Source organism: Sesamum indicum, linkage group LG8 (assembly GCF_000512975.1).
Source record: "Sesamum indicum cultivar Zhongzhi No. 13 linkage group LG8, S_indicum_v1.0, whole genome shotgun sequence".
Taxonomy (NCBI): Eukaryota; Viridiplantae; Streptophyta; class Magnoliopsida; order Lamiales; family Pedaliaceae; genus Sesamum; species Sesamum indicum.
Genome location: NC_026152.1, coordinates 11,451,014 through 11,463,643, shown reverse-complemented (window position 1 = coordinate 11,463,643; position 12,630 = coordinate 11,451,014). Strand labels below are relative to the sequence as shown.

Here is a 12,630-nt window from a genome sequence, read left to right as displayed (position 1 = left end):
TTCATCTGTTATATTGATTAATTAGTTGATAAGTATAATAATTTTGACCTGATGAATTGTCCAAATTCTTACATATATATACATATATATCTATTTTTGGAAATATGATTATCATTATGAATATTGATCAATTTTTTTAGTTCATATTATTAAATAAAAACACGGGATGACTAGCCAGATTAATCTTAACTAATTGATGAACTATTGCATATAACTCGGGTAAAATTATATAGGATAGGGTTTCAATATTTTTAGTCATCTGCTTCACGAAATTTTTAAAATAGTATGAAAATTGAAAAATCTCGACACATTTAATCTTATACTTTATTGAATTTTTAAAATGCTCCTAAGATTGAGAAGATCTTATACATTAAATGTGTCAGTTTCTTTTTTTATTTTAGGATCATTTTAAAATTATCGTAAAACATAGAATTAAATATGTTGATTTTTTTTAATTTTAAAATTATTTCAAAAATTCCGTAAATTAAATAACTGAAAATATTAAAATCGTATGCTATAAAACTTATAAAACTCTAATTTCACCAATAACTTGTTTTGGATCCAAATCATTATTGAGAAACTGTTGCATTGCATGTTATGCGCATGTGTCTTTGACTCCAAGTCAAATTAATAAATATTAGACCATAAAAGTTTGATCTGAAACATGTTGTTTTAGACATGTTGGTGTCCCCTTCGATTGGTCGGCGTGTCTGTCTAATGCACGTTATAATAAAACTCATAAGGAGTTTCTTCAAGTCATATATTAGTCCTGGATAATAATCAGAAGAAATATTATTTTTTTTATATAATGAATTAGTGCAGTTAAAGATAAAAAAAAAAAAAAGAAAATTCTAGATTCTACGCAAATGCTAAACTATGGGCGAGGCCAAGCATTAATCATAATTAAAATTTATAAGGGAAAAGTATTATTTTAGTCCGCTAAGTATGCCTAATTTTAATTTTAATCCGATAACTACGCCCATATTTGTTTAGGTTCAGTAACTTACGAAATTGCTTACTTTTAGTCATCTGGTAGATTTTCGGATAATTTTACCCTTATGCAACTTTTGAAAGGCAGTTTTAGTTCATATGCACTCATAGGATTAAAATTGTCCGAAAATCTATCAGAGGACTAAAAGTAAGCAATTTCGTAAGTTACTGGACCTAAACAAAAATAGACATAGTTATCAGACTAAAATTAAAATTAGACATACTTAATGGACTAAAATAATACTTTTTCCAATTTATAATAAATATTTTGATCATAACTTAAATAAAAATAATAATTAATTTATTATAATTTTTTAATTTGTAATCATTTATACTATATATAGAGAATAATTAATTTTTTTTAATGAATCTACATGTGTTCTACTTATGTAGTTCATTTTAGAGGTACGAAATTCTAATTATTTTTAAGTTTTTGTTCGTTTGATTATATTGAAATACTAACTTAAATAATGAAAGATTATTGTTGAAAAACATCCCAATATAATAATATATATTCGATTTCAAATTAATCAATTCATAAAAAAAGAATTAATTTTCCCATTTTTAAAATAATTTGTGGGTATATCATATAGTATACACACTTCATTAAACTAATTCTATATAGGACGGCGAGATCATAGGATTGTGTTTTGAACCAAATAATTGAAAACAAGTTCCCCACAATAATTTTAATCATTGCTATATCATTGGTTGCATCAAGGTATTAAGATTAATTAATTAAAGGTTAAATTACGTTAGCACCCCTAAAATTAGGTTAAATTACAAAAATAGTTCATGTCTTTTATAAAATTACAATCGCTCCCGAAGGGTGCTAGTATAATATTTTTCAGGTTGTGTCTGTATAAATTTTGTATATAAATAGGGGGTATAGTTGTAATTTTTCAAAAAGTAAAGGGTATTTGTATTTTTTGATCTAATCTCAAGGGATGTTAACGTAATTTTTTCTTAATTAAAATAATTAACCGTTGTCATTAATTTAAATCAACTATACAATTAATTTACAAAAATTAAAATAAATACATGTCTAAGTGCGATTGAAATCAAACCCATCTTTTGAAATAAGAAATTCGTGGAGTAGTTTGGGTAGGCGAAGACGGCAGGGCCGCCTAACATTAATATAATACTTAGGATTATGTATGAAAATGAAATAGATGATTAATTATTAATGGACAATGTCTTGGAATAGGATGGAAGGCATGTGCAAACCATGATTTACACATAAAGTCCATGTGCTATATTCTTATGCCATGCATGTGTCATTCTGTCATTAAACTCAGCTAAAAAGGACAAAATTTGTCTTAATTTTGGAAGCTAATGTAGCTGAAATGCCAACATATTTCAGGATCAGCAATAATTTAAAACTTTTCAAAATGTTTCTTTTTCGAAAAATCACCTAATTTAAAATTTTAAAATTTTAATTAGATATGAGAGAATTATTTAATATTAATATTTTAAGACACTAAGACTCGAAAATCAATACTATATACTATAATAAAAAAAATGAATGCAGACACTTAAAAAGTTTTGACTGTTGTTGATCAACATTCGCTATGATTTTCTCTATTGGTCAAAATATTTGTTGCGATTTTTAATTGAAGCAAATATTTTGACTTCGCTTGCAAAAACACAGTTAATAGTTGTTACGTAATCGTGGTAAATTAGTCACCATTACGATTGTTTAATTTTAACCACAATAATTAATCATGGTGAAAAGCATATTTCTTCTGGTGACGTAAAATATTTCTTTTATAAATAAATGATAATGAAATTCAAATACAAAACCTCTTGTTTGATTTATATCTGATACCATGTTAAATGACTACCTCATGAATTTACACGGTTATATGTCATTCATGCATGCATATAATGAATAAATATTTCATATACTTTTAAATATATTTAAAAAATATCATAAATAAAATTAAAAAATATATAAATCAATACATTACATTAAAATAAAAGAAAGAAAGAAAAAAAACTAATGTACAAATTAATGTAAATTTTAAAAAGTTAAATAAACTATTTTATCGGTCGAATGGCATATTTGACTTCACATAAAATTAATATAGCGATGTCATTAACCATCGTTTGTGAATGTAGAAGTCGTTTCTTTTTATACAGTATAGATTAATATCTTAACATTCTTAACCTTTTTAATTAGTGTACGTTTTTATTTCATCTTTCTGTAATAAAAAAGAATAGATTAGTGACAAAAAATATCAAATAACAACATGAAAGTTGACACTAACAATAGAAAGTAAATTTGTCCTATTCTCAATTAATAAATATCATTAGGATCGCTTACATACGTACATGAGTAATTATGTGATCATTATGAGGAACTCCTGTCCAGTTTGTTTTCACTTGCCTTATTTTAACATTGATTGTCCGTATCACAGTTGGTCTCATTTAATCCTCAATATTATAAAAACCACAAAAGTTTCATTCTTGAATCAGTGGTCTAAATCAATTAATAAAGTTGAGACCCCATGATTTTAAAAGTTAGAGATTCGAATTTCACCACATGCATATATAATAGGTGTTGTTTCTATTTTCATCCCAAGTGAACTCTCGTTAATATTCTAATAGCATTAAGCACTCATATACTCCGTTAAAATTGAGGGTTTGACTGTTTGAAAGGGAAGAAATTTAACCTGCAGTGTAAATTAATAAAAATTAACCTGCAGTGTAAATTTAACCTGCACTCATATTTAATAAAAATTATTACAATAATCATATCCTACTCTGCAGGACTTACTATTATAATAGACAACTCCTACTATGTAATAGACAACATCCCACGCCCATGACAAATAAATTAAAATCTTGTGTGTGAATAAATTTTGAAGGGAAAAAGTGCCAAATTAAAAGTTGTCTCTTCTCATCTATTCCTTCCCAGTTAAATAACACAATGGGTCAGGATTTTTCGTAAAAATTCTGAATATGCAAACATAAAGTGTAAATTTCATGGATATATATACACATAGCATTCATGACAAACAGTGTTATTGGACACTATCTGCCAATAAATTTTTGACATGGTAGATAATATCAGCAATGCAATATGATATTGTCAAATATACTACGATATTTGAAGAATAATAGGTACTAACAAATTTATTTAAATTAATAAAAATAGGTCCAAATTCATATATGCTGATGTTTTGGGCCATGTATATGCTAAAAAACTGCACTGGATAAGTATGTCAGCAACTGTCAACGAGGCTTAACTTAGCTGACGAAATTGAGGCTTTATGACTTTTAAAGTTATGGGTTCGACCTCTCTATATATGTGGGATGTTGTTTTATTACATAATAAGTGTTGTCTACTGTAATAGTAGATGTTGTTTAGATTTCGTTTATTTAATATTGTTGATTAGGATATGATTGTTATAATTATTTTTAATAGGTTTTGATATTTGATTGAAATAGTTACAATCGGGTTATTTCTATTAATAATAATATATCACTTCAAATATATAAAAGAAAAAAAACAAAAACAAAAACAAAAAGTACGTTTGCAGCTAATTAATTACATGGAGCGATTTCTTGCTGAACCAATTTTGGCAGAGCTAAGGCAGCGGGCCGCGCTGGATTTGAGCTTTGGGTGGATTAAAAAGTAATCACTGCACGGAGTGTGAAGGTGATGGCCCATATAATCCACCACACTGTACACTTGATCAGTCGGACTGTTGAATGTGCGCGACACATCCAATCGGAAAAATTCTTATTCAAATTAAAAACTTTAATTGGATTGAGCCAATCACAAATTCATCAAATTTATTTCGATATATTTATACGACAAAAGATTTTAAATGCTTAAACTTTTATTTTGAATTATATTTTATGATATTATGATGAATTTGAAATTCATTTAAATAGTTATTTAAAATTCTTACTCTAAAATTCGAATCATTTCATCTAAATGTAGATTTAGAGAATTTACGATAAAAAAAAAAAAGAAGAGCTTTTACAGGTTCTAGACCATTCCGAGAAAGACTTCAAAAGTTTTACAAAATATTTTTGAAAAGGCTAATATATTAAATCTTATTTTAATGATGAATTTTGGAAATGTTAGAATAATATAATATTATAAAATATATTAGTAAGGACAATATTCAATAATTAATATGATTAAAATTCAACAAATTGGTTAAAAATTTTAATTTAAGTTAGAAACTATATAAAAGAAATCACAACATTTTACTTTTAAATTTTCTAAATTATATTTTTTAAATAAAATATTAAACAATTTGTAATATTTCATAAACTCTCGAAAATTTTATAAAATATTTTAAAAACATTATAAGCTCATCCAAACACGATTCAAAATCACATATAGCGTAAAACAACCTCTGAGAATAAAGAAAAAGAATATCTAATTATGCTTATAACTTAGAATATGTTTGACTGGGGCGAAAAAGTGAGCATAAAAAATGTTGAAGTAAAAATAATGTATAAGAGATAGTTTGGTGCTTCATTAGGAAGAAGAGATGGAGAAGACGTAAAATTCGATGTATATGAAACCCCTGCAGAGGTCCAATTTTGTTTCCGTCCAAATTTGGGCAAAAAAATAAAAGTATATGGCTAAAGTAAAATTACAAAAAATAGTTTACTCTTCTCAATTTGTTTTCCTTGCACTAAACAAGTGTAAGTATTTGAGACTTACTTCCCTTCCAATTATACCAAACAATTTGAAGGAAAATTATTATTTTTTACCTCCCCTTCCTCCTTTTACTTCCCTCCACCCCCCTCCCACTTTCCTTTTCCTCTCACTTGAATCAAACGAATACTTAATTGGTGAAGTTGAGACCCGTAATTTTGTTTATTATGAGTTTGAGTTCCATCTATACACGAAGATTAGTTTGCTTTAAGGCCTTGTTTATTTTATGTGATGAGATTAATTGGTGGGCCAACCTTTATCAAAACAAACACTAGATTGAGTGGAATGGGGGTGGAGTGCATAGTAACCATGATAGTGTGCGCTGAAATCAATCAAGAACTGCAGCGAGGAATGATGGGGAACAAATATTTGTGCGGAGAGTGTCGGCGTTTGTGGAGCTGACGGTGCGTGGATTCATTAAGAAGGAAGAAGAGGGCAGTTGGTAGGGCGCTCACCAAAGACATCTACTCCATTACCATAAGTATCATTTTCTCTCGCCTTTTGTCTGCCTCTTTGCATACATTAATCAATCACAATTAATTATGCCTATGCTTGTAAATCAAGTCAAATTATGTGAATTTCATTTTTATTTCAGATCATATTGTATTTTATATATATTTTTGGTAATATATACACGTTAAGTGTATAAAATCTTTTTTTAAATATATAATGCAATATAAAATATTTTTTCATTAAATTATTTATTTTATTTTAAGAAAACATTTTTTATACGTAGAGTATCTACACTACAGAAAATAGAAAATATAATATAATTTAACATAACAAATTCAATTTAAATATGAGGTATGAGTTTGACTATATATATATATATATGGGCTTCATTTTATTTTTTCCTTTTAAGAAAAAAGAGCTGAATATGTCATAGAATATATTCAAATATACTCAAAGTCATTTCTATTTTTTTAGCAATACTAAAATACAATATTCTTTGTTTTATTTTATTTTTTGGCAAAGAGATGTGGTTCGACCAGTTCACCATTTTTCCTCGAACTTAAAATAATATATCAACATATTCTCATTTTCATACATCCACAACACATCAAACAACAAATATAATATTTCAACGTATTTCCTCATTCCACGTACACAATACCGTCAATCAAATTAAATCATTAATCACTCATATACTTTCAGATAAATCAATGTCAGCATCAACCACAAATTCATATAACAGTAAAACTACAAATAAAGGGGACATATATAGATAATACTAATTATTTACTTACTGAGTGACAGACTCATCCTTCTGCTGACATTTTCTTTCAGAAGTAGACTTTGAGGTGTCTGACTATTGAAGGCTAGGTCTACGCGTTATACTCAGGTAGGTCGAGCCAGTATGCAGTTTTCTCCTCTTTGTGAGTTAGAGTATAAATCACATTTTGATTGTATAAAGAGAACGTAAGTATGGAGATTACCTGTGATGAATTACTTATGGTGTTTGATGTGCATATATGATGTTGTAGGTTCATTATGCCTGTTATGACGTTGGGTTACGTATATATATTAATTAAATTATTATGTGCAGTTATATATATAAGAGTTTGCACTGACTTTCTTGTTGCCGTTTTCCATTTTGTAACCGGCCGACTTGACCAATAATTGCTTGTAGTTAAATCTTAATCCAATTTTGGGAAAATATTATTCAAGATTGATATTTTGTTTTCCTAGGAGAATGATATACTTTTATGCTTATGTTAAAATGTAATAGCTTCTATCTATTTACATAGTTTACTCGCATGTTATCAACCAATCCAAAAAGAAAAAAAATTTGATGATATCTTAGGGTATTTATATTTTCAAAATCCAAATGGCAAAATCTAGCTTAAGTTATGTTAAAGAGTCAGGTTCAATCTATTTGGCATTAGCACGCCAAAATGCAGGTTACCAACCGAATCAGTTGAGTTACTTTGATGAGCTTGCGAGAGTGCGAGACAACAACTAGTTCAAGCCTAATTACAATTAGTTGAGGGCCTATCCAGCGTAACACACATGTAATCAATATTCTACACTTTGAACGATACATCACTACCAAAACACATCAGCAGGGATGAACACGTGTCAACTATAGTCAGCTGGATAAAATCGATAGGTAACTACTTTCTTGATTTTAGTCTATTTACTTGCTGATACGGCGTATTTCGTTCCTATTGGTGTGGGGCCTATATGAGATGACAAACAACTAGATAAAACCTATTCCAATAAAATAGACATTTCAAGAAATTTCGAAATATTTATTACGATTTTTTGTCTTTTAAACTATAGCAATTAAGTATTCTCATAGCACGCAATTGAAAACCTACATGTTTTATTTTGAGAAAAATGAGACATAAACATAATAATATAATAAAGCAAAACATGCCAAGAACACAACCAAAAAACATAATATATTTACTATATTTCCATTTACCAAGATTTACAACGCCCCTAAAAGCTGTATGATTAATAGATCACCTGTTAGACCGTACGAAAAATAGAAAGAATAACTCAAGTTGAATGACCATCTCAAGAGGAAATGACCTTAACACCCCCAAAATTTAAAAAGAAAACACCCATATACTATTTTCTTCAAGGACACTTTGGGTTTTTCCCAGGTCCTCCATAGTAAAAATAATTGCCCCAAACTCTATTAACACCTCCTTGTATATCATAACAGTTTGGATGGTCCGCAAGAACGCGAAGATTTGATAAAGGGACTAAGTTATTATCCCAATCAACAACTTGTAGGTTTCGGAAATAAGATGCTTTTCCGAACCCTTCTTCTGCAAAATGCCCACTTCCCATTTGGGTCGACGTGTGAGACCCTGAACTCTCGCTATTAACAATTTCACCCCCAAATTGGACCATACTTGCATGATCCCTGAGATGCGTAAACAAAAAAGACGGCCAATAACCAACCAAAATCCCGTCTCCGAACTCTAGCCACCAGTTCCCATGCTTCGGATCCTGTAGAAAGTAATGACAAATATCAGCGTTACTCGTTATTCAGATCACCCGTAATGATATCAGTATTTTATTTTATTTATTCATTTAAGTAGACGGTATAAAATTTTCGATTAAGATAGTGTATTATCCTGCTCAGTAAGTAGAGCGAATAAAAAATAAATCTAATATAAAGATGGACTGAGTAGGGGTAATGATTAGTAGGAATAATGAAAAGAATAGAGATGATGAGGACTAAAATGATAAATTAAGAAAGTGGAGGGGTCAGATGGGAGATATCTTTACGTGGAAAAGAAGGGTTGAAAGAATCTTAGAAAGCACAAAAAGGGGCACAAAGCAAAATAATTGTGTCCATGGAGTAAAATGCATATTCTTGTATAGTGTGTATCTCACTACATGCGCATGTTAGCTGGGTGGTGTACAACATGCATGATGAAAGTGTAGCTCCACAGCCCCTTTTCCCTACCCACCCACCATTCCCAATTCCCAACCCAAAAATTAATTTGGTGCCCATTACACCTGTCATGTAATTAGTTTATAATTAAAAATAAATAAATAATTACATAAATAGTGTATTAAACTTTTTTTATAATTGATTTGATTTGACTAAATTTGATTGAATAAGAAAAATTTGAAAGATTGTATTGAACTTTACTTTACCTTCCAAACTAATAAGCTAATGTCAAATTGGCCACTATTGTAGGACGAAGTTGGCGAAATTGCGGCCCCAATTGCTATTTTATTGTTGGTCTGAACAAACCCGGAGCACAGCAAATTGTAACAGCCGGTTGCTTGGTATGCATCACTCTGCATGCATATTAATTAAATTAAATAATTAATTAATCAAGTGGGATTACAATTAATTATCGCACGTAATTATCCGCATGCCTAGTTGACGAAATGATTAATGTAGGGACAGTCCACATCGCTAATCAAACATCATTTTCCTTAACAAGTAAGCTGAGAAGGTCAACAATGCTTACAGTCCAGTATGTGAAGAACCTAGGATAATTGTCCCCGTAGAGCTCCGGACTAACCTGTTGCAAAAATTGATTGAAATAACATCAATGGAAATAATTTTCATTGTCTGAATTTGAACAAAAAATTAAATAAATTAGATTTGATCACTCCTAATTAATTTTATTCTATTTTTTTAATTGTATTTAATCATATAATAATTATAATATCTTTATAGTATAATTTTAATTTAGTTGTTCCCATTTTTCATATACATACCACACTACGAGAGTGATCAAATTTTATACGTTCACCCAATTAATCAAATTTATTACGCCAAAATCTCCCAAAAAGCTAATTGAAATGTATTTTTCATTGCGTAATTTAGAATTTTCGTCTTTTTTTCACCAGAATTTACTTCCACAGATAAAAAGGGTGAACTCAGGCGAAGAAAATGTCTAAAATCACAAAAATTAGAAAAATATAAGACTAAAATATTGTCCTAGAAAATTAAAAGGATAAATGTGTGGGAAAAAAGACGAGTCTGTTCACTTGTATTTTTCTGACAAGAAGGTAAACTCCAATAAAAAAAAATGACGAAAATCACAAAAATTAGAAAGATATATAACCAAAACACTGTCCTAAAATATTAAAGTACAAAGAGGGTAAATGGTGAAAGGTAGGAGACAAAAAAGAATTCTTGAAAAACAAGTAGAGACATGCCTGCCAACCAGCTTCAATGGTGTTGAGATCATCGCCAAATGAACCTGCTATAACCCACATCTGTGATAAGCTGAACTCATATTGGTTTGCAACTACAGGAGCCCACACATTTATGCTTGCTTTTGCTCCATAGTACTCATCTCCACTCACATACCCAACCGCATGCTGCAAAAGGATTGGGAGGAAATATTCGTTAAGAACGCAAAATTCTTATATTCATCGAGTGTGAAAACAGTGAAATCTATATTGTGCTGAGTTCGGTCGAAACCTGACAGGGCCTCATGGAAACAACCTGGAAAGTTTCCCAAATTTACATAATATTTCTACAAACTTTTAGCACTAACCTCATGACCGTTGCTGGAGGAATCCCTTCTTACAGGCCTGATTTTTTTCCCGAATCGCCTGATAGAGCTTGCTCTGAGAACGTCGTCCTCTTTCGTTCTTCTGATTGGGACAGTGCCTTCCGGGCAGAATTCATTAGACATGCTCCAAACCTGGAAATTCTCTTCAAACATGGCGGTTCTTGACAGGTGCCCTGTTGGCCTGTCGGGTGGATCCTGGAAATTCAAGAGAATGTATTAAGATGTGGATGTTTTTTTCTTTTCTGGTGGATGAGACATTTTTACGGAACCATTGTAGTAAAGAAATAGTTATGTTTTTACCAGCGGCTTTTGTCCTTTTAATTGGGGATGATCAAAAGCTGGCTGATTATGGGATAATACGCAATCTATGATATCACCATCGGGGCTCTGTGCAACCAAAACAGTTGATTAAAATTAGTCTAACAGAAAACAGGACAAAAGCAGGGAGAAACAGGACAAAAAAAAACAGGGAGATTGAAAAGGACAAAAGAAACAAGAATAGAACATCAGATTCTTTTCCATCTAATAACCAAATTAAGCCCTTAAACCCAACTCAAGCAACTTGCCTGAATTGACTTAACAGCGGGCTTATTGAGTTTCCTGAGATGCGCTCTGACAAACTTCAACTTCTTGGACTCGTGTCCGGGCCGGAAACTCTGACTGCTGTCGTTGAAATTCACTGATCGGGCTGGACAAACGGAGGAGACGAAAAACAGGAAGAAAACCAGAGCTGCAACAATCGGCGACACACTGCAGCAACCGGCGCCCATTTTCAGGGCATTTGTGCATCTTCTTCCGGCCGTCCGTTTTTCTGTACATTGGCGTCGTCTCCTCCAGGGATCCAAACAACGAAAATTCTTCTCAAAATTCGCAAATCCCAAATCCATCCAGCCCAGAATTGCAAATTCCAGGTTAAAACAGCTCACTGTCACAGCATTTCCCAAGTAAAAGAAAAAAAGAAGAAAACAAACCCTCCTTGTATTTTGCTTCTCCCTGAGCTTCTATGCTCTGGTTCTTTATATTCTGACAAACTCGGAACTGAACTTCTAGGCTGAGGTAATTAAGAACACACTGAGATTATGTATGTGGATTTTCAGAGTTTTGTCCATGTGGGGTGGTGATATATATATATATATATATATGTATCTCAACAATAAGTTAACTCAAGAATTTTTGAAAAAAGAGTGTGAACTGGGGGTGGGGTGGGGTGGGGGGGTAGGTTGTGTTTCCAGTCTCCAATACAAAGACTGAAACCTTTAACTTTTGGTGTGAAATATTAATGGGGGAATAGGGTGTAATATTTAATGAGTGGGTAATGGTTTCATCTGTTATTCTTCACTTTGGGTCTGAAGACAGATTGGAATTAGACTTTGATTCTTCCGTTCCGGGTTTCCAATGTTCCTTCCTACCTTTCATCTTTCTCTTTCTCTTTCTCACTTCCCTAGAATCAGTCCTTTATGTCAGCTCCCCCACTATTTTCCCTTTTTTTTTTTTTTCATTTTTCAAGCAAAATTGGAATATTATTATAATTTTTATTTTCGGATTGTGTCTTATTTTTTAATTATGGAAGACGTAAATGAGAAAAAATAATTAAAATTTTATTTCAGGATATTCATGCCGTTTTGTATTTTCAAAAGCAAAAAAGTATTTATAATGTATTTTTCATAAGAGTGCAGTCTTGGCATGCGCATGTTAATTCCACTGCATGCTTATGGAAGCATTCATGCATGTGCATGCGCCTCTTTTTTTTTTTTTTTTTTTTTTTTTTTTTAATTTGGAATTTCTCATTATTTGGAGGACAATCCAACAACCACCAATCTTTTTTTTCCCCAAAGAAAAGATTTTGAATGATTAAATGGTCCAATGATGACAGATTATTCTTATGAAAGATATGTTGTAAGTTTTGTTGTTACTATTTTAGTTTAGTTTCTATTTATGTAGTAAATATGGACT

At 30.7% G+C, this 12,630-nt stretch overlaps 1 protein-coding gene across 1 annotated transcript; it reads right to left on the bottom strand.

The window, feature by feature from the left end:
• Positions 8,061 to 11,856, bottom strand: LOC105168288. The gene is made up of 7 exons (XM_011088311.2): positions 11,244 to 11,856; positions 10,978 to 11,064; positions 10,660 to 10,872; positions 10,316 to 10,480; positions 9,619 to 9,672; positions 9,296 to 9,442; positions 8,061 to 8,638 (listed from the first exon to the last, which is right to left on the bottom strand). Exons 1-7 carry the CDS (start codon positions 11,562 to 11,564, stop codon positions 8,261 to 8,263), a joined length of 1,365 nt encoding a protein of 454 aa, XP_011086613.1. The 5' UTR covers positions 11,565 to 11,856; the 3' UTR covers positions 8,061 to 8,260.

What these genes read in the sequence shown, in the direction of transcription:
- LOC105168288 (XM_011088311.2), bottom strand. Translation starts at nt 11,564, where the DNA reads ATGGATTTGGGATTTGCGAATTTTGAGAAGAATTTTCGTTGTTTGGAT. An exon ending in CCATTGAAGCTGGTTGGCAG is followed by an intron (nt 9,673 to 10,315) that starts GCATGTCTCTAC and finishes TTTTTGCAACAG; the next exon opens with GTTAGTCCGGAGCTCTACGG. An exon ending in GGTTCTTCACATACTGGACT is followed by an intron (nt 9,443 to 9,618) that starts GTAAGCATTGTT and finishes ATATGCATGCAG; the next exon opens with AGTGATGCATACCAAGCAAC.